The 25692-nt window shown below is 36.2% G+C and overlaps 1 protein-coding gene across 1 annotated transcript in view; it reads left to right on the top strand.

Moving 5' to 3' along the window:
- The first annotated feature begins 7614 nt into the window (after positions 1-7614).
- Positions 7615-25692, top strand: part of LOC127949379 (glypican-5) — a 168552-nt gene continuing 150474 nt past the window's right edge. The window contains exons 1-2 of the mRNA XM_052546502.1: positions 7615-8059; positions 12600-12761. Of these exons, the coding sequence (XP_052402462.1) occupies positions 7909-8059; positions 12600-12761 (313 nt within the window). The 5' untranslated portion in view covers positions 7615-7908. The remainder of the gene's footprint in view (positions 8060-12599; positions 12762-25692) is intronic.

Raw genomic sequence — 25692 nt, 5'->3', positions numbered from 1 at the left:
CATTTGTTTCGTTGATTTGTGCTTATTAACCTTTTTGAAAGAAAGAAAGAAAGAAAGAAAGAAAGAAAGAAAGAAAGAAAGAAAGAAAGAAAGAAAGAAAGAAAGAAAATTACATAATTTGTGGATAACTTTGGAAATGTTTGTTTAAAAAGGTAAGCTTTCATCAATAATTAATCAGTTTAAAAAAGAAATAAAAACCTGTGTAAATTGAAAGAAAACAAGCTGATTTTTCTTTTTGTAGGCAGGTTGTTGTTGTTGTTGTTTTTTACCAACAATGCCTCCAGTATAACAATGTGGGAGAAATCCCCAAAAGTACAAAAATAATTCATTTGTTTTTGATAAGTTGTTGTGTGAGAAAAGAGATTTCGTTATAAAGATTTTATTTCCCGAACAAGCTGAAGAAAAACAACAGAATTAGAGTTTGACATCCCTGGAAACAAGTTCAAACTGGAAAACTTCTTTCACCCTCTTACAAAAACAACATCAGTGGTTAGAACAACACAATTCACTGCAGCCAATAGAAAATAAAATAGAAAAGATTGCATTGCACAGCGGCAGCTCAAAAGAACAAACATTTACAATTTCCCTTTAGTTGCTGTAACTCAATGTTGTCTGTATGATAAAATATAAAACAATAGTTTTGATTCAAATAACAACAGTTCATGCAGATGTTACAACATGACACACTTGTTTGGTTAACTGACAACAACGAATTAAGGTTTTGTTTCACATATAAATTAAAAGTTATTGTATGACCTTACATATTTTACTGAGGAATATGAGGTAAAATACATTATTCACCCTAAACGGTTAAATCAATAAATAATGGTAAGCAAATGAAATAAATACATCCTGACTAGTGTACATTACGAAAGCTCTGTTTATGGAAAACACATTGTAATAAAATAAGGGCCCATCAAGAAATGTAGTGTTTACTAAAAAGCTGCGAATGTTTGTGCTTTAGGTAAAAAACAGTAAGATAATACAAAATGTAACAGAAACAATACAATTAGAAGACATAAAAGTCTCTACAAAAATACATAAAAAAAAGTAGCACCAGTAATTTAAACCAGTTTCCATTCACAAAATGTTGTGAATTGACTCAATAAAATAGAAACATAAATAAAAGAATCATATTTTGTGAACACAGACAGCGGAAACATCACTGCCATGTATTTATAACTACTCACAAAATGTATTTGAAGTGGTTTGGCAGAGACGTTTAAGACCAATGAAATGCTCCATAATTTAGCTGTTTTCCCATGTACATCTGGAAGAATCCAGTTTTTGTTTTTTAGTGTCAGTTCAGTGCTTCTCCAGTCAGCAGTACTTGCATAGAAAAAATATTATTTCAGTCTTGAATAGTTTTAAGTTTTATAAAAGGAGCTTCACTTAATGCTAAGATGAATTAGTTCCTACACTTTTTTTCCTAATATGTATAAATAAACTATGCAATGCAATGCAAGATTAAAAATTGAGGTAAAACAGGTAAAACGTTAAAAATAAATACAGAAAATCGTGACCTTTTTTACAGATTTGTTTGGAGTTTACTTCATTCTCTCTTCTCAAAAATGCCACTTTTAATTCAACGTTACTTGCTGTTTCTTTACCATTTTTTTTTCAGAGTAAATATTTACAGATATATGATGCAAAAATACATTGTATTGTTACCAATGCTCATCGAGTTTTAATAAAATTCAGTACAGTTTCAGTAAACATGTATGCACTTCTATAAGTACAGATTCTATATCGCTATTAAAAAGCAAAATTAAAAACCACATGAAGAACATTTGCCAAAAAAAATGAATAATATTTAAATAAACTTTTAAGCAGCCGTTTACAGTTCATATACCCATTGTAAATTATTTTTTTAAATTGTTGCTTTGATTTCTTGCAGAGAGAAGCGAGTCTGCTTGACCCTGGGGCACCAACAGTGACAATTCCTGGCCTTGCTTTTTCAAGACAAACAAAAAAGATTTGCCTGGCCCCCTAAAGTGGGAGGAGTCTGCTGCCATTTTATGAGAGGAAGAGACACAGAGAGTGAGAGAGAGAGAAAGAGAGATAGAGAGAGAGAGTGAAGAAGGTACAGTGAGAGAGAAAAGGCAAATAGAGATAGAGATAGAGAGAAAAAAAGCAAAGAAACAGGATGGTTCCTCTTCCTGCTTGTCCGCCATTCTTCATTCTTAAAGAATGAACTTCCTTCTTCTTCCTCCTCCTTTTTCTTTCTCTTAGATGCAAATTGGTTGAAATTATTTACAATTCTCCCTCTACTGGTATATTTTTCCCCATGTCTGTATCAGTTCTCAGAACTATTTTTTTCTCTTCTCTTTTCTCTAGGTCTCATCCTATCCTCCCTCCCTCCTTCCCTCCCTCCGAAATGGAATTGCATCCTTTGTCCAGAGACACAGGGAACGGGGTGTTGACCAAGAGGCAGCCTTAAGCCGAATGTGACCCCCACGTCCATGTGAGGCCTGAAATCTGCCCCCATTGAGCAAAAGAGCTGCTCTCAAAGTCCTGAATTGGAATGGGGGTTGGGAAGGTTACAGGCCAGCGATCAAGCACAAGACCTGGCCGTAGCTTGCTCCAACTCTGAAGACTTTCTGACGAACAAAGAGGAAAGCATGCACTTCTTCTCCTTTAGTAAAAGGAATTCCACCTAGTTAACAGCATGGACACATTATGTTTAAACAATACAGCGCTCGATGCACACCATGTAGTTTGCTTATTCTTTTTTCTTTGCATGTGTCACTGCAAACCCTTCCATCTTTACAATTAAGACATGGTTGCAGAAAACAACAACAATCATGTAGGATTGAAAATATATACCAAATATTATGCTTACATTTTGTGCCTATGCAAACTGTATATTTTATAACAATTTCCCCACGTTGAGCACAGATGCTTTCAAATTTTATGCTATGAATGAATTTTTTCATCAACTGAAAATAAAAGGGGTACAAAAGGAAGAGGAAGAATGTTTTATATTTTTATTATTCACTTATGGTGTTAATTGTTAAAAACATATAATATACACGTAAAAACTTGTATTGTTTAACCAATTTCCCCACTGTTTGAAAATTGTGCCATACTCAAATGCACTGCACACTGCACAATTATTTTTATTAAAAAAAACAAAACAAAAATGTTTTACAAAATTATTGGAGTAATTTTTTACGATAAAATATTATCTCATTCTCTGTACTATTTCAAAATTTCACATTTTATTCAATTTATTTTTTGCTTCTACAGCAATTTGTTATTTCTAATAAATAATATATTTCTAATAACACACAGTCTGTATGTTACACACACAAAAAAAAAACTTTTTTTAAATTTTTAAATTAAAGCGTTTCGGTTAAACTGCAACTGCAACGTCACTTTTTCGCTTTTCAGGGTTGACATTATTATTATTATTATTATTATTTATTGCACGACTAATAAGGACATCTAAGCATCCATGCCTTTTCGCTCCTTTTTCCCCTTCTTTTCGATTGGTTGGTGGGCTAAAGATCGGAAGTAGTTTATTTATGCTAATGAACGAGTTGGGGGTTGTAGATATTTACGTTCATCGGGAGCCGCCCTTCATTCACCCACATGGTTCAAGGCAGGTCGCCTTCGCGCCACTTTTGCAATTTTGCTCTGATTAAGAAAGTCGTTTTGGCAGAAGTTTCACTTCGCTTTGGACGCGCGGCGCGTTCGTTTCATTCGTTCGTGGTCTACTTTTAAGTTTAGGCACCAGTTTGGTCCAGAGCAGCGGCAGTGAACGGCAAGTGAGTGAAGATGGTGGATTTCACTGGTGAGTGTCTTACTGTGCGTTATTGACCAGGAACCTGTTGTTAATATTTTTTCTGGCTTCTAGTCTCACAAACTCGATTTTGCGCTTAAACACATAGGATATTATTTCCTCGCAGGATTTCTTAACTCCGCCATTGCAAGCACAACGACGGCGATCCAAACAATGTAGTAAGTGGCGCATGGTGTCCTCTCCTCCTCCATAGTTGTGGAGAATGTGGGAGATTTGAAAAGCGTGTTCGCTACAATGTAACTATCAACTGTTCTATTTCACCGCGCGCCCGTGAAGGGCGCCTTAATTCGCCTTGTATACTCGCGTTCGCGGAGTGGAATGCGAATTAAGTTGTTTTTAGACTTTGAGAGTGATGTTTTCTCGCTCTGTTGAGCGTGCGAGTTAAAGTGCCTCCAGAACAAAGCAGTAGCACATGGGGGACGCGTAGGCCGCGCACGCACACGCTAGCTTAGCAACATCGCGCTAGATAAAAACATCCCCGTTTTTTTCCAGTGGCTTTCAGTTTTTGGTTTTCGAGGATGTGTGTGGAATGTTGTTAAAATTATTAAAGTTGACTAGCCACACAACAGCTCGTTGGTTTTCATCAAAAGTTATTTTTTAATGGGGGAATGGCTGGAGCTAACGTGAGCTCGCACTAACTTAGCCGTTGAAGTTCAACCATTAACCGGCTGGTTTCACTCAAGAAACGCTTCGTGTAGGTCCCACGAGCGCCTTATTTGTTGGCGTTAAGAAATTTCGTTGTTTTGATATTTTAGGGGCATGTTTAAGCCACACTCCTAGCCAGTTAGCTTAGCATTAGCGGCTAACGCTGCCTTCAACATCGCCAGAACGCGAAAGCAACAACGCGCCACTTTATTTCCCAGACCTCTTTTATTGTTTCTACCGGTTTGAAACATTGAAGTTATTAGTTGTTGTGTAATATAGTAGTTTTGAGCTAAGATTGATCCGGTTCGGGAACTCAACGGCGCCATGTTAGTGCGGATTGTTTCGGGTTTGGGGGAGGGGTGACGGGGGCGCGCCTCACTGCGCATGCGCCACACAGACGGACGGCGCGGTCCGCAGGCTGCGCAATTCATTCACTCACGCGCTCAACTCTAGTTCTCATAACTTGGAAATTGATAGTGAAATGCACCTTCAAAACGGAGGGAGCGAAGTAGGTAATGATGGTTTGGTGGAGTTAGCTTTATATTTTAAAGAGCGATAGTCTACACAGTCAAATTGAAGTATGAATAGTACCGCATGTGCTTTGCCATGAGGCCCTCGCTTTTGTATTATACAAAGTCAAATCACATTTCTTTTTTTTTTTTTTTCTTTTGAGTTGTAATGTAGGCAATGAACTAACTTGAATATTTCTCCCCTTCCCCTCAGAAACCTCAAGAAAGATGGGAGTAGTTGCCCACAAGCTCTTTGGTGGCATCCATCCACTCTTGATGGCGTGGACGTCAGTGTATTGTCAAAGTGCTTACAGTGCAGGTAGTATTATGGAATATCTACTGCAGTGGAGGCACTTCTAGCAATACACTTGACCATTGCCTTTTCCCTCGGCCTAAAGCATCCTTCGCCGAGACCCAGTACCTAACGGCTTTGTGCTAAGGTGCATCTAGTGCAGATAGTGAAGTAGACTAGCATCTACTGCCCTAAGTGCTCCTTCTGGCACGAGGGACTGTAACTTTCACCCATATATATGTGAATTAAGTGTTTTTCCTTTTATTTATTTTTGTTGCAGTTCTCTGCTAGTTTTGCATAGTTGCACTACAAGAAAACTTGAGTTGTGCAAATCTATGCAAAACTGATGGTGGCCTGCTGCTTCTCCACGTTTCCCAGATTTTGATTTGAAATCTGAAAAGCAGTGGCTCTGTTTATTTATCTTTCCCTCTCTTTTCTTTTAAATATACCTGGCAGTGTTGGAGTTTCAGCAGTGCTAAAGTGCTTATAGTGCAGGTAGTGTTTCTGTTATCTACTGCAGTGTGAGCACTTGAAGTACTTCTAGCTAAACGCATCTTGGATCCGAAGACTCTTGTGAACTCTCCCGAGGTCTCTCCGCAACGTTCTGTGAACTTGCTGGACCCCGGTCAGTTTTGCTGGTTTGCATTCAGCTTTTAAGACTGTGCGCTGTGCAAATCCATGCAAAACTGACAGTGGCAGCTCGCACCCGAGAACCGCTTCTGGAGCCGTTTGGTCCCTTTCTGCACAGGTTGGGATTGGTAGCAATGCTGTGTGTTTTGGAAGGTATTGCACTTGTCCCGGCCTGTAGAGGATTGTGGAGATTGTACCCGAAAAATATTACTTTTTTTGTTGCATTTGTTTTCATTTGAAATGCTGAATTTATGTAATTAAAAAATGTTTGCTATCAAATGATGTAATTTTTAAATGCAAAGACTTTCAATAAAAGATTAAGAGGTGCATTGTCTTTGTGTGTTAATTCTGTAATGTTCTCTAATTTTTGTCACTCTTACAGCATGCGAGACATTTGGGCTGGTAATTGTTAACCACAAAGAGATGTGATTTGGGTAGTAGTAACGGTTCAGGAAGTGTTACTTTTTCTAAAGAGGTTACTGTCCATTTCGTACCATTCATGTCTTTATAACTAAACCAACTTGAACGGGTTTAAATTCAAAGCTGTATGTCAGCTGTCCAATTAAATCCAATTATAAAAATGCTGAGTGAGTCAAGTTATCTAGCATCCCTCTTAGTGAACGTGGTTAATACAGAGGGGTGGTCTTAATCTTATATATAGTTAAATGATAACTTGTCTGTCTTGTGGGGTGGGTAAAATGCTCAATTCAAAATAATTATAATGTGCATTTCCATCTAAAGTTCTTTCTAATGGAGCATTACCATGGTGCCCAGTTACTGTGCAGTGGACTTAAGTGAGGCTCTGTGTTGCCCACTGTAAAGAGAAGCAGCTCGTTTATTTTCACGAAAATACGTTTTCTCAATGTTTTGAGTTTAAACTGGTTTTATAGGTTTATCCATGGGGAAGCACAGCATATGAGTATCCAGTGCCTTTCAACCGGTCTGATCAGTTTCTCACGAATGTTGTGAATGTTTTATACTCCGCATATAGCTACTTATCAAAATGGAATAAAGGGATTAATTATGGGTCCTGTTCTCGGACGTGACGTGTGGATGACGACCTCTTCTGGTTAAAGTAATTTAGGAAATATGAACACCTGAGTATCTGTGCAAATGTGGGTTTTATGATTTTATTAAGATGCTAACTGGATGTCAAAATCAATTAATTTAGTCTCCTACATTCGAGTGATGTGATGCACGTGGTTTCATTATTTTTCCAATAGATGGCTCCATTGCAACCTGTTTGAGGAACTCTGCTCGCAATTCCAGGAAAAAAAAGTTTCCCTTTTTTTCAGTTATGTTCTATTTCCAGTCTGTGGTTTGCATTATGCGTTTTGATTAAGCCTTTTCAACATTCACTAGCTTCACCCATGTTTGAAACGTGTTTATTATTATTGTTGTTTACAAATAAGACAATATAGACATACTTTTAGGGCATGGTGCAGGGGTGGATCAACTTAAAAAAAAAGAAAATCAGTATTTTTTTTTTTCGTACGCGCCTAGCGAAGTAACCGTTACGTCGTGTATTTAATATGTAACTATTACAGTAACTTGAATCGAACCGCTGTTGATATGGTTACCATATCAGGCAACAGCGAATTCTGTTAGCGCGCGCATACATTAGTTTTTTTTTACGTAAAGGAATACGTGCCTGTATGTACATATATAAAGTTGTAAAGCTCCTGGAGTTTAGCCTATTATTGTTCAAAACGCTCTAAAATGATGTCATTAAAGCTGTCGGTATTAGTCCGCTTCGTCGGTCGTGTAGATGGTGTGCTAGAGGCTCTTCTCTTTGAGGATTCCGCCCATTCTCTCTTGACAGCTCCGTCTTTCTCAACACACTCACTGCGCTCTTCCTGAAGCTCCTGCGCGAAACCCTTCCTCAGGCGCGTGAGTGTGTGACACGCACAATCTCTTGAAAATATTTTCTTCACCTCAACTCACTGCTGTTTGAGTTTTGAGACGTAGCCTATACGACACCACCGTTTTTCTAGTTTCTTTACTCGGAAGAGTAAACGCCTCTGGAAATGGGGATGCGTGGAGTTTTGGTTTATGCGATTTTTGCGGTTTGCATCGATCCATGTCGGGGGACTTTAATGAACTGCAGTGAAGTGCGTAAAGTTTTCCAGTCGAAGGAAATCGGACCTGTAAAATCAATACCTGAAACCCCGAGAACAGGTAAGATGTCTTGAGTTTGACATGTCAGGGATGAACTGTCTCCAACACATTCTGATTTTGTTCCACAGTTAGTAGCCTAACCTATTCATATTGTGTTCATTTTCCCACAACAGATGTAAAGATGGTCATTTAATATATAAACTATCTAACATATGCCAGTTTTTTTTTATAGTTAGTATTTAGTACACAGTTTGGAGTTTTAGTCATAAATCTTTCTCAATTCATTCTTGATGCGGAAACGCTTACTTAATGTAAATAAGTAGTACCTAAGCTGAAATTCAGCTCGAAACCTGTTGTCACCTCAGTTAGAAAACCTTTAACGTGTTCACTTCCCACGCTTCAAAGATGTACAAGATTTGAAAAGTTTTATTAACTGCGCGAAATTCACCCCAAATATGTAATCGCTTGATGGTATATGACGCTTTCAAGACGCTCTGCTCATTCCCTCGCCGTGGGGCGCGTTTACCGGCTTTAGAAGTTTGAGGTAATAATGGTCGACTCAAAGACAGTCTGACTGAAGGGCATTACTTTTCAAATGAACTCTGGTAATGAATGGCGTCTCATGCTGTTGTTTCGCTTCACTCGAAAGACTTGAGACGAAATATTTTCAGTTAACATTCAACAAGAAAAGCGCATTCAGGCTACTAAAAGTGGAAGTAGAGCATCTGAAGTTGAGATTCTGCGTAGTGCGTGCTTTGAAGTTTATAGGATTCGTACACGACTTATCTTCACAGGAAATTGAGATGAAGGGTCCCATATATATATATGTACATGTATATATGTGTTTATGTGTATATATGTGTGTAATCCTTTCCTTGTTTGGTGTTCAGAAGGCTTCCAGCATCTAGCAAAAACAAATCGGTTTACAAAAAAAAATATGAATATGGGTCGATACTGAACATATCCCAGTTTTTCCATCAAACCCTGCAGTTCAAAGTGGTTTACTTGTTGTTCAGCCTCAAGCTGAGATTTAAAATCAGTTTGCTGTTTTCTCAAATCACTTTTCAAGATCAAGATCATACAGGTCAGAAACCAACTGGTGTCACTTGACTGCAGAATACAGCTGTAATTAGTCAAGAGAAGATGCTCTGTTTGGTTTAAACAGCTGTCATGTATATAATCTCAGAGGACTGTTTGGTTTGTGATCTCTGAGCCTCTGAAACGCTCTTTGTCAGGTTGTTTAGATAATCATTCCAGTTTGCTCTTGTGATCTGATCTAGTTTTTTGGGCTCCCAAATAATGGTTTTTGAGATGCTTCTATCAGAGGAGGAAGGCAACCTCTAACCAGTTTGACAAACTTTGCTGTGTTAATGGATGCTAAGTGTCTTGAGGAGAACAGCGTGTACACGGTTTCCCACCGAGGTCATCAAATGGAGTGCACTTCAAAGTGCTGCTTGGAAGAAGTTTGTTTCTGAGTTTTACAGGAATTTAGAGCTAGGGGTTGTGTGGTTTGCTGGTCAAGTTGTAAGGTTTTTGTATTCATTGCTCATCCTGAACTCCAGAGATTTTGGTCGGGAGCCTGGGAACTGTTAAATTGTACAGCTTTGTGATTTAGTTTTATGAAACATTCTTAAAATACAGACCAGGTAATTAACTTAAGTTATAGTAATTGACTTGGAATCAGATCATACTGTTATATTTTGTAGCTACTGCACATTTAACAGCCTCTACTAAAGATGATGTCTTGACAAGGGCAACAAGGTCAAGTGCCATTTTGATTAAAAAGATCTATATCTGTAATGTTTTTGTTTTTTTTGTCACATTTTCGACTGTCCTCTTTTGGACAGGCCTAGAGAAAACATTAGGCTTATGTACATCTGTAAAAACAGGTGCATGATGTCATGCTTTCTCTCTTAAGCTTATGATATATGTGAAGAGACTTATGTACTGTAAATTACAGATCAAGTTTGACCTTGTTGAAGATATTCATTAATACGTTTGTATTCGTCTATGTCAACAGCATCTTGAGAGATTTGTATTCTGCTGCTTCTGTTTTGCTCTGACTCACTCCCATCACACTACTTTTTCTTTCAGGTTTTATTTTACAAAGCTTAAATTAAATTCAAAGCTTTCCTGACTCTTTTTGGTTTTATTAAAATGTTGAGGAGCGAACAAGACATTGTGATGGAAGTTATCTTGAAGGACAGACTTTCATTGCTGTTTTCTCTATGCTGCTCTGATATTCTTCTCTCTGCTTCCAATCTTGGATGTTAGGAGCAAAGCAAACTGTTTGATGTCCAGTGATTTTCAGGCCAATTATATCCCCCACCACATGACCCGTGTGAGAGCTTATGTCCTAAAACATCAAATAATAAACTGACCACCATAGTTGGTGGGTGGGTAAATAAAATACTTAAAAATAGTCATGTTGACATTTAAACGGTTCCTCAAAGGTGTTTATTTCTGTAAGTTCCCATTAATGTAGCATTGGCATGTGTGCCAGAAAATTTTTCTTGTCAGGGAAGCTTGTAAAATGCACCGTCTTTTCCAAATCACACTTTTCATTGCTTCGCTCAGACCCCTGAAACAGCATGTCGCTGCTAGCAAAATAAAAACCCTAGTCTCACGATGCATTTGATCAAACTTGGGCATTTGTGGTAATTTCTTCATGATGGCTTCATGTAAGAAGGTCTATGAGGCTTCAAAGAAGTGTGAACTTATTTTATTTGAGCATTGGGATGTCGTGGGAGAGTTGTCAACATAGGTTCATTGGGAAAAGTCCAAAAAAGTAGCTATACATACAAAGCTGAAATGAACCGTAGAGGCAGCAAAACGCCTATATACCATTACTTTACTTTAAAACACATTTCTTATTGAACAATGTTCTTAATAATCTGTCTATGTAAAGACACGTTCTCATGCAGTTTCTTGCATAATACTGTTATGAATGCAAAACACTTATCAAAGTGCATTTTTGTAAACTAATGCATTTTGACATTTGAATCACATGACCAGCTTCATGTGTGTGGCTTTTCTGATGAAGTAAACTTGCTCGGTAGCACACCTGGTGTAGTAAAACTGCTCCAGTCAGAGTGCTGTGAAACAGGAGTAGCAATAAGAGTTTAAAGACTTGTTGAAGCCAGCTAAAATGCCATGGTTGCTTCAGCAAATTCATTTTTATTTCGCATTTGCTTTTTAACACTATAGGTTAGGTTTACTGTCGGTGGTAAAATATTAGACACTCGCTATACAATTAATTTATGCACTGCCACAGTATGTAGCCTACATAAACCAATGTAAAAAAATAAAATAAAATAAAAACTTTCATAATTAAGTCCACCCGTTTTGGATAAATCTGAATGTTACTCATGGGAATTTTACTTTGAAAATAGCTATGTTTGCATCCACAGATATGAATTAAACTTGTGTTCTAAACTGGAATATTGCATTAAACATTGCGCATGTAGCACGATTTCTATCCAGTGAGTACCAAACGTAGAAGCAGCAATGTGTCCTCCAGGAAGTCCTCTGTCTGTGTTGATGACTGACGAGGAGTCCCTTTTCCAGTCTTCTTCAACAATTCCCAAGTCTCTCAGCCTGTTGAATCATGTGAAACCGGGGCAAAAAGGGAGGGTGGAAAAGTTCACAGTTGGGTGGATTTATTCTCTCAGGTGATTACACTGAAACGTCTAACGGGTTGTGAGTGAGAAATAAACACTTCCCGGGGTGCTTTCATTTCGTTCTAGCGAGACAGAGATGAATTCCTTTCCTCGAGCCATCTCCTTTGCATCTTGCTCAGGAACTCGAAACATTGTGTGGTGGTGTGGTGATAGTATCTTAAGCAAAACTTGGCTTGTCCTAACGTGTCCCGTGCGGTTCTCCTAGAGCTAAAGCCCCCTTAGGTGCTGTCATTCGCACTGACCTTTTTTTGAGGGGGGTTTGTAGTGATGGAAAGTTTTTGTCGGATCTCAGTGGGATAAGAGTTTTGATGGCTAGAGACATCAGCCCTTTTATCTCCCCCACCCTACCGGCCTGCTGCGGCTTGCACAAATGTGGAGTTTCATGACCAGCCGGTGGTGATATGAGTCTGATAATGGTCCATAACATAAGTGGATCTGTAAATGTAAAGAAATAAAATGAGCTGGGTCTGCCACAATGCTATTTTTACCGATTGCCATGCAGTTGCTAGGCTGCTCTGGGTGGTTTTTAGGATGTTGATATGTTGTGTCTGGATGGTATAATATACATAATTAAACAATAATAGACTAATTAATGCATTTTTAATTTCATTTTTTTATAATTTTTCGATGAATAATAATTATAATAAGTATTTTTGTATTTAATATAAAAATGTATATTTTTTTTACTAGATAAACTAGTTTTTTTTGTGATTTTAATTTTTTTTACTTTTTCCTATACGCAGAAATTTGATTAGAACATGATTAATTATAATAATATATTTTTTTTTATTATGTATTTTTTTTATCTGAGTGTTAGGTGAAAAAAAACTGTCACTGTTGACAGAAAATGTACTTTCTCCTAGATGCAGAAGTACATATCCACCTTGGTTATCAATCCCAACCTTCATCTGTCTCAACAGGTTCAGATCTTCAGGTTTGTTTGTCAAAGAATCTAACGTGCTGCACCAAGAAGATGGAGGAGCGTTACCAGGTGGCGGCACGACGGGACATCCAGAACCTCCTCCAGACAACCAGCTCTAGTCTGAAGTTCCTCATCTCACGCAACGTGGCTGCTTTTCAAGGTTAGTTCATTGGTTTTGGAGACTAGCACTGGTTTATTGTCTACAATGCTTAGCAGATGATTCCTCAGTTCTCTTACCACAAAATGTGTTTCTACTCCGTTTTAAAGCTCATCAGAAGTTTGAAAAATCAACAGTTTATTTAAAACCTTTAGCACTTTGTGGTGTTCTTGTTTGGTATGATGTCAGTTTGTTTCCAGACATTTTACATGGTGTACAGTAAAGTATTGTCAGTGTATACTTTTCCCCGAGACCCACAGTATGTGATTTAGTTCTCCGGTGGCATTCCAAGGGCTGTATTTTCAGTACATTTCAGGTCGACCAGTGTTCGTTTAAGGTTTGTGAATTAATGGCTTCCTTGATGAGGTGTATACCAAGATGCTTGTTTTGAGGTCTTAATTGAACCCTTCACAGCTTCGTAATATGAGGTCATAGGAGCCTACGCACCTTTGAGGAGGAGGGTATCCTTCATCTGAACCAAATGACAAACCTGGATAACCTGTAATCTCCCATAAGTGCTGATGCAAGAAGATGCACCGCTCCTGACAAAAACCTCTCTGTGCCCTACCGCAGATTCTCAGCAGAGGCTCGGGTTCAGGTTTCACAAAGGTGGTTAGTCAGTGTGTAGTGGCTCACGATGGGCCGGTTCACTGTGAGTGTGGGGAGATCTTAGATCGCTGCAAAAGTGCCAGAAGAGTGAAGATTAACAGTCTCCATTACATCAAGAGCGCACTGTCACTTTTTATGCTGACTTTGAAAGTGAGTGAGGTGATGCTGCATTACATGTCTGTTTATACACTTTGCCAACACTGATAGGCAGACATTATTTTTGAAAATGGTCAATATTATAAATCTATACTGACTTACAAAAAGCAAATGCATTAAAAATGGCAACATTGGAGCAGCGAAAAAGCTTTTGACTGTATTTTGATTGATATGATAATTTTCACACTTTTTAAAATAGCAATAGAGTTTATATATACTATGAATATATAGAAAATCTAAATGTGTATATATATATATATATATATATATATATATATATATGTGTATGTATATACTTACACTAAGTATAGTATAATATGTAATATTATGCTACAACTGCCGCATTTATGTGCCATTTAAATCAGAAATAAAATATTAGCCCAATTTGACCAAAGCTGAAGATTGAGTATTTGCCGATATCAGTATGGTTACTGATATACTGTGCATCTCTTTCTCTCATAGAATGTGTACAACTGTTGGTTTCATCTCTAGTTTTCACATGTGCTGTAAGACAGCAGTGTTCAGTTTCAGTAAACAGCCCAGCTTCACAGTGGTAAAAATGATCCTGTTGTTTTCCTTTCTTTTGCATTGCACTTGCATTTCTGAGTTGTGACTGACTGACAGTCTCGTGCAGGTGTAGACACGCTTCTGTTTACTGCCTACACTGCTAGACAACATTAGTGTGAGGGTTTCCCCACAGTCCAGACTGTGTCATTAAACCAAACCTCTTGGGTTATTTCTCTTGTGGTTTAGGGCCCTTTTTATCTCAGTTCAAGACCTGTTATATCACATCATTTGGAAAAGTGGTATTCAGGTGGCAGTTACCATAGTAGTTAAAAACATTTTGCACATTTTGTTGGGCGTAGACTCGGGGAGAGCCCTGATGGTGTTTAATCACAAGACTCATTTTATGAGATTAACCCCATATTACAGAGCCCAATCCCAGCCTCCTGGTGTCTAACTAGCTATTACCTTTTTCCAATATGATACCCAACGCTCTACTGAACAGATATTAACACAATGACTGAAACACCGTACACATCCTGTGAGAAACATGGTAATATGTCGTAATATATTGTGGATCCCTATTGATACTGATAAATATATATATTTTTAGCATTGGTTGGATAGGGATAATAATGACACATTATTTTCAACATTTTAAAATGGACAAATATTAAACATTTTATGTATATGTATTTTTAAATAAGAGTATTGTATTGCATTTTATTGTAATATCATTATGTATTGTAGTATGTCCATCCAGCCATAAACAATAAATGTTATTTTGCCTTTGTTGCTGTATTTCATTTATTTGCCTTATGTAGGTCAGTATGTACTGATAATGTTGACAAGTTTAAAAACGATCAGCTTTCAGCATCTGCCGATAAAATCAGTACATCTAAAACTCTAGCTTCCCAATCCTGTCACTTTTCCCATGTGTTTTACTGTCTTTAAACAATGCATGCGGTTTCTGTCATTTGGGGTGTTTGGAGAAATCACTGCAACATCTTGTTTTACTTGCTTTGATTTCGGTGGTCGAGTGAAATGTGGGTTTGCTACCATTTTTATGAGGTTAGATCAAACCCAAATTATAATGCGGTTTGTCTTTGAGAAACGTGAATAGTTTTGTCTTTGAAACAAATCTGCACCTTTTCCTAATTAAACTTCAGCTTCAGTTGGAGATGTGTACAGTGTAGATGCTGGGAAGATTAGATTGCTAGGAATTGCTTTTGAACCACTGCATACTGTGAGAATTCAACCACAAGGTGATGGTCTGCTTGCCTACAAGACTTGTTTGCATTTTAGACTGTTCTACTTCCCCACTGTAAATCATGCAGTCATGTGTGTATAGTGAGGACCGTATGTTTGCGCAGTTGGTACTGTAGCTGTGTAAAGTTTCCTGAAGGTGCACTGTTGGTCCCTGCTTGTGTGCTAGATATTAATATATTACCACCAGTTAAATATACGTCTTCTGATAATTTATCTATTTTTTTAATAGACGCATGTTGACGTGAAATGCATTTTTTTTTATATTAGCATGGTGATATTAAATGTTTATATATATATATTAAGTTGTAATAATATTTCACAATATAACTGTTTTTTCTGTATTTTTGAGCAAATAAATGCAGGCTTGAAGAAACTTCGGTAACACTTTATAATAACTGCATGCTATTAATCATTAGTTAAGCATTAGGAAACAGTTAATTAATAATTTATAAAGCATTAATAGACATGTATAAGCAGTTTATAAATACAGATATAAATGCTTTATACCTGATTTAAAAGCATATATATAATGTATTTAATAATTGTTTTTTCATACTTTATTAATGATCAATTTATCATTTCTAAATTAAGTATAGCATTATTTACACACCAGTTATTATGGAGTTGTCAATGGTTCATAAGATCACTTAGAAATTGTAAGTAAATGATTAATAAACTATTATTTTTATTCAGACATATAGTAATAGTTACTTGTAGTATTAATAAATGGTTTATTAACATGTATTTCTATTGTAATTCAGGGTTAATTCAGGTAGTTATAAAACATGTAGTTGTTAGCTATTTTTGTGAGCTCATCTAAAGTGAGGACTATTTATGCCTTGTAAAGCTTTTACAAATGAGATTTAAAGGCTGTTAATATTTCTATGTTCTGTATCACTGTGTGGTGTTTGTTTCCGTTTTTTGTTTAGAAGATAACTGAGCCTTTAAATATCCTTTATAAATGCTTTACAAGGCATAAACTAGACTCACTTTAGATGAGCTCACATAAATAGTTAACTGAGCACTACTAAATGCTTTATAACTACCTGAATTTACTACATTTCTTGTGATCTTATGAATCACTGGCAACTCCTAAATAACTGGTTTGTAAATAATGCTATACTTCATTGAGAAATGATAAGCTGATCATGAATAAAGTATGAAAATACAATTATTAAACACATTATAGATATGCTTTTAAATAAAGAAAAAAAAGCATTTATATCTGTATTTATAAACTGATTATTACTGTATGTTAATGCTTTATAAATAAAGAATTATCTGTTTACTAATGCTTAATGAACACACATTCAAAATTTTCAATATGTAAAATCAATTTATTGTACAAATTTATTCAATTAATTGTAATTTTATAATATGCATAATTTGTTATTTTATAATTTTTTTTATAAATGTATACAAATTTTATAATTCTAAAGTTCAATTTCATAGTTATATTCACATATAACTTTTTAGTTATATATATATTTTTTTTTTTTAAACTTGCTTAAATTTCATAAAGTCACAATGCAAATTCTTTGACACTAAGGCTTATTTTCTAAATGCGAAACATTTTTTCTTTCTTTTTATATTGATGGTGATTTCTTGTACTTTATTCTTTGTTGCCTGTTGAATTTCTGGTTGCAGATCTTTGGTCGGTGGATTATTCCTAGCCAGTAAGATTGATAGTTGTGGTTGCCATGGCATGATGGCAAACCTCTCTCAGAGTGAAAGAAAGAGAGTTGACCGGCGTCTCTCTCAGTGGGCAGCAGCATATTTGCACATTTGACGCAAAGACTCTTTACGGCCCCAGGTTAAAGACAAACATGCTCCTGTGGAGCTGGAGTCGTGGCCTCTCAGTTGGCTGAAGGTTGCTTGTTGAAAAGGCCATCGGCTAAACTTATTCCACCTTTTATTTTCTCCTTATTTATTTTTTTTGCTTCCCCAACATTGCCAAATGACATCAAAGTGAGCTCTGCTTCAGTGGAGAGCTGATATCGTGAAATGCCCAAGCAGATGATGCAGAAAACGGCAATCTGTTCCGAGACGGAGGCTGGAATAAGAGGGCGAGATGTTTTCTTAAGAGCGCCTCACTAGTGAGAGCAAAATTGCACTGTTGAGTGAGCAAAATACCTGGAAGTCACTTGTTGAAAGTATTTGAGTAGGCATACTTTTTAAAGGAAAATGGAAGGAAAATGAGCAGAATTTGTGCAGAGGCCTCTGGCTTGTTGTTCAATTCACAGTGAATCACTTTGAAAGTGTGTGAATCATCATTTTGGGAGTTATGAACATTTTCTGCCAGCGTTACTGCAAATATCTTGATGTTTTGTGGTTTACTAGTCTAGCAACCTGCTGAATTTGTAAAAAAAAACAGTGGAGTGGTATTACAAATGAGAGCTTTTTATTACAGAAGTTTCCCTCCTAGAAAGCAAAAGGTTGTATGGAAACTTCTTGGGGGGTGGTTCACCCAAAAAATTATGACCCATTACATCTCATGCTCACCAGTGCAGTGAATGGGTGCCGTCAGAATGGAAAGCTGATAAAAACATCACCATAATCCACAAGTGATCCACACCCCTACAGTCCATCAGTTAACATCTTGTAAAGAGAAAAGCTGTGTGTTTTTAAGAAAAAATGTTTTTAACGTCAAACAATTAGTTGATAATAATGCTTCCTCCAATGAAAAAGTCATCTGGTCTGAATCAGGAGAGAAATGTGCACAAATCAAGTACCATTTACAAGCCAAAAACCGTTCAAAATGGCTCTAAACAAATGCGTTGGTGTGATTTTGATGTAAGAGGACAACAGGAGATGGACTTTTTCCACTGAAGGAAGTGTGAAAACACCATAATGATCGATTTGTTTCTTACAAAGATGCAGCTTTTCACTTCTCAAGATGTTAACTGATGGCCTGGAGTGGTGTTGGATTACTTTTGGGATTTTGTGATGTTTTTATCAGCGGTTTGGACTCTCATTCTGACGGCACCCATTCACTGCAGATGATCCATTGGTGAGCATGTGATGCAATGCTACGTTTCTCCAATGATTATGTACAATTGTGGACTGAAAACAAATTGTCATGCACCAATGCAAAGCTTAAAAAACTCCCTCTGCATATTTCACAGCGATAGGGAAAGCTATCAGATGCAGAAGTCTGTGTACCGTAATGATGATGAGAGGAACAATGAAAGACAAGACGGGTCCATTGCAAGTCCACTGACCCCAGATGATCTGCAGTCCTAATTTAATCACCAATAGCTCATACAGACAGTGTTCACGTCAGACCGGGAGAGCAAGATGAAATTAAGGACTAATGTTCCCATTTGTTACACACAAGCCCATTAATTATGTATTTCTATTTGATACAGATGGAGACAAGGCGGTGATTCATCACCCTTGCCATGACAGTGAAGAAAATTAAACCTTTTACAGGCACAAAACAACAAAACAGACTCACTGTGTACAGATAATAGTCTATTGTGCAGAAAAGGGAGACTTCTACACCAATAAAAACTAAACACAGCACAATTGAATTGTTCATATGTTGTTTTTTTGGCTCAAGACTAAATAGAGCTTGCAGTTGTTTAATTAATGGTGTAAGGCTTTTTTTTCCATGCTTGGCAGTTGTACATTCATTTATCGATTTTATTATTAAACCACATGCATGTATGATATCTCAAAATACATAATAATTTGTTGAATTGTTGAAAATCATACAGGTATTTTATTTTTTATATATATTTGTGTCAAAAAAATGGTAATGGAAAAACAAATCACTAAATTTATTTTGTTGAAAAAAAAAAAAAAAAAAAAAAAAAACAAGAACACACAAAAATTATACCAGCAACTGTATAATTAATTAACTATTTGATGTTTGTTTACTTATTTTATATACTTATTTACCAATTTTTCTTTCTTTTTCTTTCTTTACCAACTATTTAACTATGATTATTTTAGATCTATGTCACTTTAATGCAAATTCAGCTTTTAAGTAGATTTTAAACACAACTGCTTGAAAATAATTTGATATTAAACCAAAAGGCAGAAAAGCCTTAACTTCTAAACTTCGCATCTGTGGTTCTTGGACAACAGAAGGAAAGATGCAAAGCCTTGTCGATTTATTCACCTGTCACCGGCCACTTTGAGCCCATAAAACACGTTATATGCATGACTTGTATTTCCGAATGTCTCCCTGTTAACTTGCATTGCGGTCCCTTAATTCCTCTTTGTGATTCAGGAAGTCGTCTTGGCAGGATCGAACGTCCCTCCGTGCTTTCCATGCTTATGTGGCCATAAGCATTTTCATTGTGGAAAGTGGGACTTTTTGACTGATTGTTCTCAATAGCAGGAAGATACAATGCCATGTGGGTGGTAGCGTACGCTGTGATGGGCTGAATTTAGACCGTTTATGTCACAGATTGACATTCCCTGGAGACAGTGGAGGATGTGGTCGGAATCTCTTTATTCTACGTTTAGAGTAACAAGTGATTTGGCATGTGTGATTGGAAGACCTTACTATTGCTATCTTGCTTTACTGCCAGTCCCTTATGCTTAAATAGTCTGCATTTATCTAAAATAAATACAGTAAAATTGTTAAATATTGTTACAATTCAAAATATCTATTTCTATTTGAATATAACTCCATATATAATATATTTCTATAACGCAAAGCTGGATTTTCAGCAGCCATCTTGAGTCATAAGATACTTGAGAAATATGAAGAAAAAAATGATCAGTGTTGCAAGTTTGCTACTTAATATTTTTGTTAAAACCATGATGCCAAATGTTCGAACTGTGTAAAAAAGTCTAAGAAAAGAAAGAAATTAATACTTTTATTCAGCAAGGACATACAAAACAGTTTAAAAGTGACACTAAAGATTGAAGAATTATATAATTCATCAAAGAATCCTGAAAAAAAATCACAATATTAAGCAAAAAATAAAATAAAAATGTATATATAACAATTTATGAGGTACTGACACAGAGTTCAAATTTCCTGTAGACACTGGACAGACAAAACCTGTTGCATTGTGTTTGAGGTCATTTGTGAATTACCATAGACTTATAGTCTAAATAAAACTATTTGCAGCTATTACTGTTATTACACTTGTATACAAAACTTCATATTATGCTTGCTAGAGTGTGTCACGTCATGTGCACGTGTCACAGCAACCGTCACAGCCCTACTCATTAGCCTTAATTTTTATATGCTTTTCCCATACATATGTTCTCGATTTCCTAACAGGACTCCAGTGGCATCTTTGCATTTAGAGCACAGTCCACAGTGTTCCTCTCACATGAACCTGATTTAGTGTAGACTTCAGGCTAATGACCTAGACCAACCTCTCCGTCCCCAGCCGTTCACTAATCAGAACCTGTCGCTGGAGCGGGTAACAAAGGCAGCTTAATGAAAACAGAATGGCTCTGTTTGAAACAGCTTCCTGGTAAAGGACTGTGGTTGGAGGGCAAAGGCATGCTTTTGTCCCTTTTCCGCTGCTGTGTGGTCTTCTGTGCATTTTTGCCTGCTTTAACTCATGGATCAGAGGATGATGCTGCACCGGGCCGAGTGGCCCGCATGCCCCGCTGAAGTGCCATTCACCATCCATTCAGCTTACCATCTCTAGTGTGCTTTGCACAGAGCTAGCCAGGGTTTGGGTGGTTGAGACATTGAAGCCTGACATCGGCTCATTCTGTGCCCCCTTAAGGATCCTAAACTGCTAATATTTGGCAATTAAACAAACACTGGAGATGAGGAGATGCATGTGTATGGATGTCTTTCTGTTTGTCGACAACGTCTGAATTTGATTCACTCCAATCTGTTAGCTGGGAAATCTGCTCGAGCTCTTTTCATGAGATTAAAATCCTCAAGTTGTCATTAATATTCTGGATAGGAAGAGCATCCAGCCTGCTTCTGTTTTTTGGTCTAGTATTGTTCTTTTCATCATACAATTGATGTTATTTTCTTTTGGAGTATTAATGCAAGTATATATATCAGAGAACAGCTAGAGCATCGTAATTTAACTAATAAATATATTAGTATTTTGCAAAGGTCTGAAAGTTTAAGGAAATCCATAATGGGTTATAGTAGTAAACAGTGTATCATGACTTATTTGGTAATGGAAAGTGAACACACTGTAACTCAGGAAGTGATCCATCATGTAATTATCACTGCAGATTCTTTCAAAGACAAGCCTTATTATGATTACATTGTTATTTTCTCATTTGCTCTATTTATATACTCTACCGTTCTAAAGTTTGCAGCTGTCTTTCAGTCTATTCTGCTCATCAAGGCTGCAGTAAAAACTGTGATATTGTGAAATATTATTATTATTATTCAAAATAAATGTTTTCTATGTTAATATATAGTAAAATAGAATTTATTCTGTTAATGCAAGGCTGAGTTTTTATTCTTTTGTCTTATGTGTCTTTTGATTTGATAGAAACAGATGATTGATTCTTATAGGAAGTTGCACATTAACATTAGCATGTTCTTGGCAAATCTCAGAACAAGACATCTTTAATCATCTAACATTCAAATGAGTTTGTTTCTAAAGAATAGTTGACAGTGTTCAAATGTTTAAAACTATGCATACTTCAGCTTCCCCTCAAGCGAGCGTAAGCATCTACGTGCAAAGCAAATCAGCATGTCTGAGGATATTAGCTAAGGATATTAATAGTCCACTTCAAGGAAATAAATGCTTTTGTTTATTCAATTTATTTTGGCAGGTTTCCAATAACTCCTTATCAGCACTGATCCATCAACGAAGCATTAAATCAGCTGGCCACTAGAAAGCAGCACCGTTTTCACACAGTAATGTCAGTGTGTTCGTAGAGCCCCTAATAACACTCTTGTGTTTGTGTGTTTGACTCGCACCCCTTTCAGAGCCTCTTCTAATAGCCCTGTTTAAGTGTGGCTCACTCATTACTGCCACTGTTTGACCACAAACCAGACCTCTAGTGTGAGACGCAGACCAGAAAGCGCATGGCTTTTGACTCACATTGACCTTTTGGGGGGAGGTGGGTTTTAGAAACACGGAACGACAGTTTTTAGTGTTTTTTCTTTCAATCTCTATTCTGAAATGGCACATTAACTGCATTGCAATCATTTACGAGTAAAAGTGTGTTGAAATATTACCAAGTCTGCAAACCGGATGTTAACAGAGACGCTGAAGGCAGACACAAAGAGGAGAAAATACTGGTAGAGCAATCCATGAAATATTGGAAGAAAATCCTAAATATTGAATTAGGGGTTTGTATGAATGGGATTTTTTGATGGTATTTTCTTTACATCTAGACTCTGTATAACGTTTATTAAAGTAGGGTTTATAAACGCAACGTTGCTTTGTTTACATCAGTATCGGCCAATTTGCTTTGAAATGATATGGAGTCGGCCATGAACAATCCTGATTGGTGCATTGCTATGTGATTTCCTGTGTGCTCGGAGTCATTGAGGTGTTTCTAGTTGGTTGCTGTGGTGGTCTTGGTTAGATAGACATGCTGTGAGAGTCATGCTTGAGAGTCGATTTGTGTATTTTCCTGTCTGGGTATTTCAGTGTGTTGAAATGCAAGCTTTTCCATAGATTTTGAGGCCGTAGACACAGATGGGGTGAAAGATCCCAGACAGTTTTCAGCAGCCGCGCAGTAAATGACAGGTTTCAGCAAAGACTGCATTCTTTTCCATTGAGAGAGAGAGAGAAACTGACACTCAGAGAGAAGTCATTCTTTGACATGTTCAGTTCAGTAACTTTATTGTCCACGTTGTGGAAATTTTGTCTCGCCATTATTTCTTTTTTAATTTTTCCTCTTACAGAAGGCCCACTCCGAAATGTCACATTACAAAAAAAAAAAAGGAAAAAAAAAAAAAAAAACTGTTGCAAAGTAGTGTTGCCACTCATGATAATGAAATTTCTAAAATTTATATTGATGATAAATACTGATATTCGATACCATTTTCGATACTGATTTTTACTGAAAGATAAATATTGAAATATAACTAGACTACAACATGACTATATATATATATATATATATATATATATATATATATATATATATATATATATATATATATATTAGGGCTGGGCGATATAGAGCAAAAAATATATCTCGATATATTTTGCTGTATCTCGATATACGATTTATATATATCGATATCTTTACAGGAAAAATAACACCCCAAAAACTACTGCAAAAACAAATATGACAAATATTACGTTTAGGGCCCTATGACACGTTTTTTTCTTCACCATATGTTTTATTGTTACCTAGTCCTGTGTTTTAGAATGTGTAATTATTCAAATGCATAAAAAACAACTTAATTAGTTAAAAAAAATCGTAAAATAGCCTTATGTGAATGTAATGTTTTTTCCCTTCAGAAATTGTGTATTTAAATTTTTCTGGTTATAAAATGAAAGCATAAAACATTAATTTAATTTATCTTTTAATTAATTAAAATTAAGCAAACTTAATTTTTTTTTTATTTAACTATTAAACTATTAAAAATAAAACATGGAAGAAATGTTGTGTGATTATTCCTTAAATTATGTTTGTTTAATTTTAGGAGTAACTTAGTGGGCTATATACTATGTATATTCTGCTAAACAATAGTAATAGATTTCTGGCAAATACTTTTATTTTGACGAGTTTACTTTTACAGTTCTGTGTATGCGATACTACAGTCTATGATATAATATATGACGCTAGTTTTACTCCGATCAGTTGGTCAAATGCTCATAAAGTGCAGTTCTTGAGATGTTCTTCATGTGTTTACATCCTCATTTAGTGAGAGGAAAGACGCTAAAATCACGCGTGCTTCCGTGTGTGTAATAGACGAAGACGAGCTTTTGCGCCATTCATTAACACAAACACGCAGAACATGCAGGATTCATATTTACATAAAGTATTCTGGCTTAATATTTGCAGATATTAGTCCATATCGCAATTTGATGTAAGCGAATTGAACTACTTTTGATTAATTCATGCAAAATTTTACAAATTGGACAGTAGACTGTAAATTCTGTTTTTATGACTGGAATCCGCGATTCCGTCCACGTTTTCTGCATCGCAGAAATCATAGGGCCCTACAGTAGACAGTTTTTTTCTTTTTTTTTTTTTAGATTAGTTCTGTACACGCGAGGGGAGGGGCACAAAATCAAGGAGGTGTGGGGCGAGCGAGCGAGGGCGAGCACAGCTCAGTAAAGGCAAACAAGCAAAGTGGCGGAATCAGAATTAAATATAAACAATATATCAATATATACAATATGTCACAATCCATATCGTGTTTTAAAAATATCTCGATATATTTTAAATATTTAGATATCGCCCACCCCTAATATAAATAAATAAATAAATATATATATATATCTCTCTCTCTCTCTCTCTCTCTCGCTCTCTCTCTCTCTCTCTCTATATATATATATATATATATATATATATATATATATATATATATATATATATATATACATACACACACACACACACACACACACACACACACACACACATATATATCTACATTTACATTATTGAAAACTTCTTGTTAAAAAAGAACTTTCGTTGTTCACAAAATAAATTAATATTGCCATGACGAAAGATGAAAATAACCACCATCTCTTGCAGAAAAAAAAAATATAAATAAATACTGTCATGCGAAATGAAGAAAATAACATTTATCTATTGTAAATTAATGTTATTTTAAATGATGAAATGTGGAAAGTAGAAAATTGTGTGAAAATTGTGAAAATTAGGTTGGTTTGGGTTTCTGAATATTCCAGTTTGATTTCTTTTCGATTAATCATATCGAAAATATGAATAATAATTATAACTGACGTTATAAGTTGTGTTTGGAGACCAGATATGTTGTTGAATATGTATTTTGTTGAACAACAGGTTTATAAATGTTCTTATTACACTGCGGTCTAATGCTCTCTTAGATGTTACATTATTTAAGTATCTAAAAATCTTTGATCACACTATTGCGATTTCAGTTACCGTCACTGTCTCGGAAAACAATTGAGATGTTAATGAGATTTCATCCATGACTCCTTTGTTTCCTATGTGTCTTGACTTCTTTCTTCTCTTCATGAATGGCTGCTTCAGGATTTTGCTCTCAAATAAGTTCCCAACTGGAGTGGCAGGCATAAATAGCAACACAGCGTTACTCCTGTGGTTTTATGTCTGAATGTGTCTGGCTTTAACATCTTCAAAAGCAGGATATGGTTTGTGCAACTATCCAACCTCTTAGTTCCTCTGTGTCCCCAAAGACATTTGGCATAATGACCCCATAATTATACCACAGGCAAACAAAAGAGACAAACCCGGTGGCTGATTGCTTGCAAACATGGGAAGTGTTAGCAATTTAGGACAAGTCTGAAATGTGAGCTGTAGTTTTCAT

This window comes from Carassius gibelio, chromosome B1 (genome assembly GCF_023724105.1).
Source record: "Carassius gibelio isolate Cgi1373 ecotype wild population from Czech Republic chromosome B1, carGib1.2-hapl.c, whole genome shotgun sequence".
Classification (NCBI taxonomy): Eukaryota; Metazoa; Chordata; class Actinopteri; order Cypriniformes; family Cyprinidae; genus Carassius; species Carassius gibelio.
This window is presented reverse-complemented; position numbering and strand designations above follow the sequence as displayed.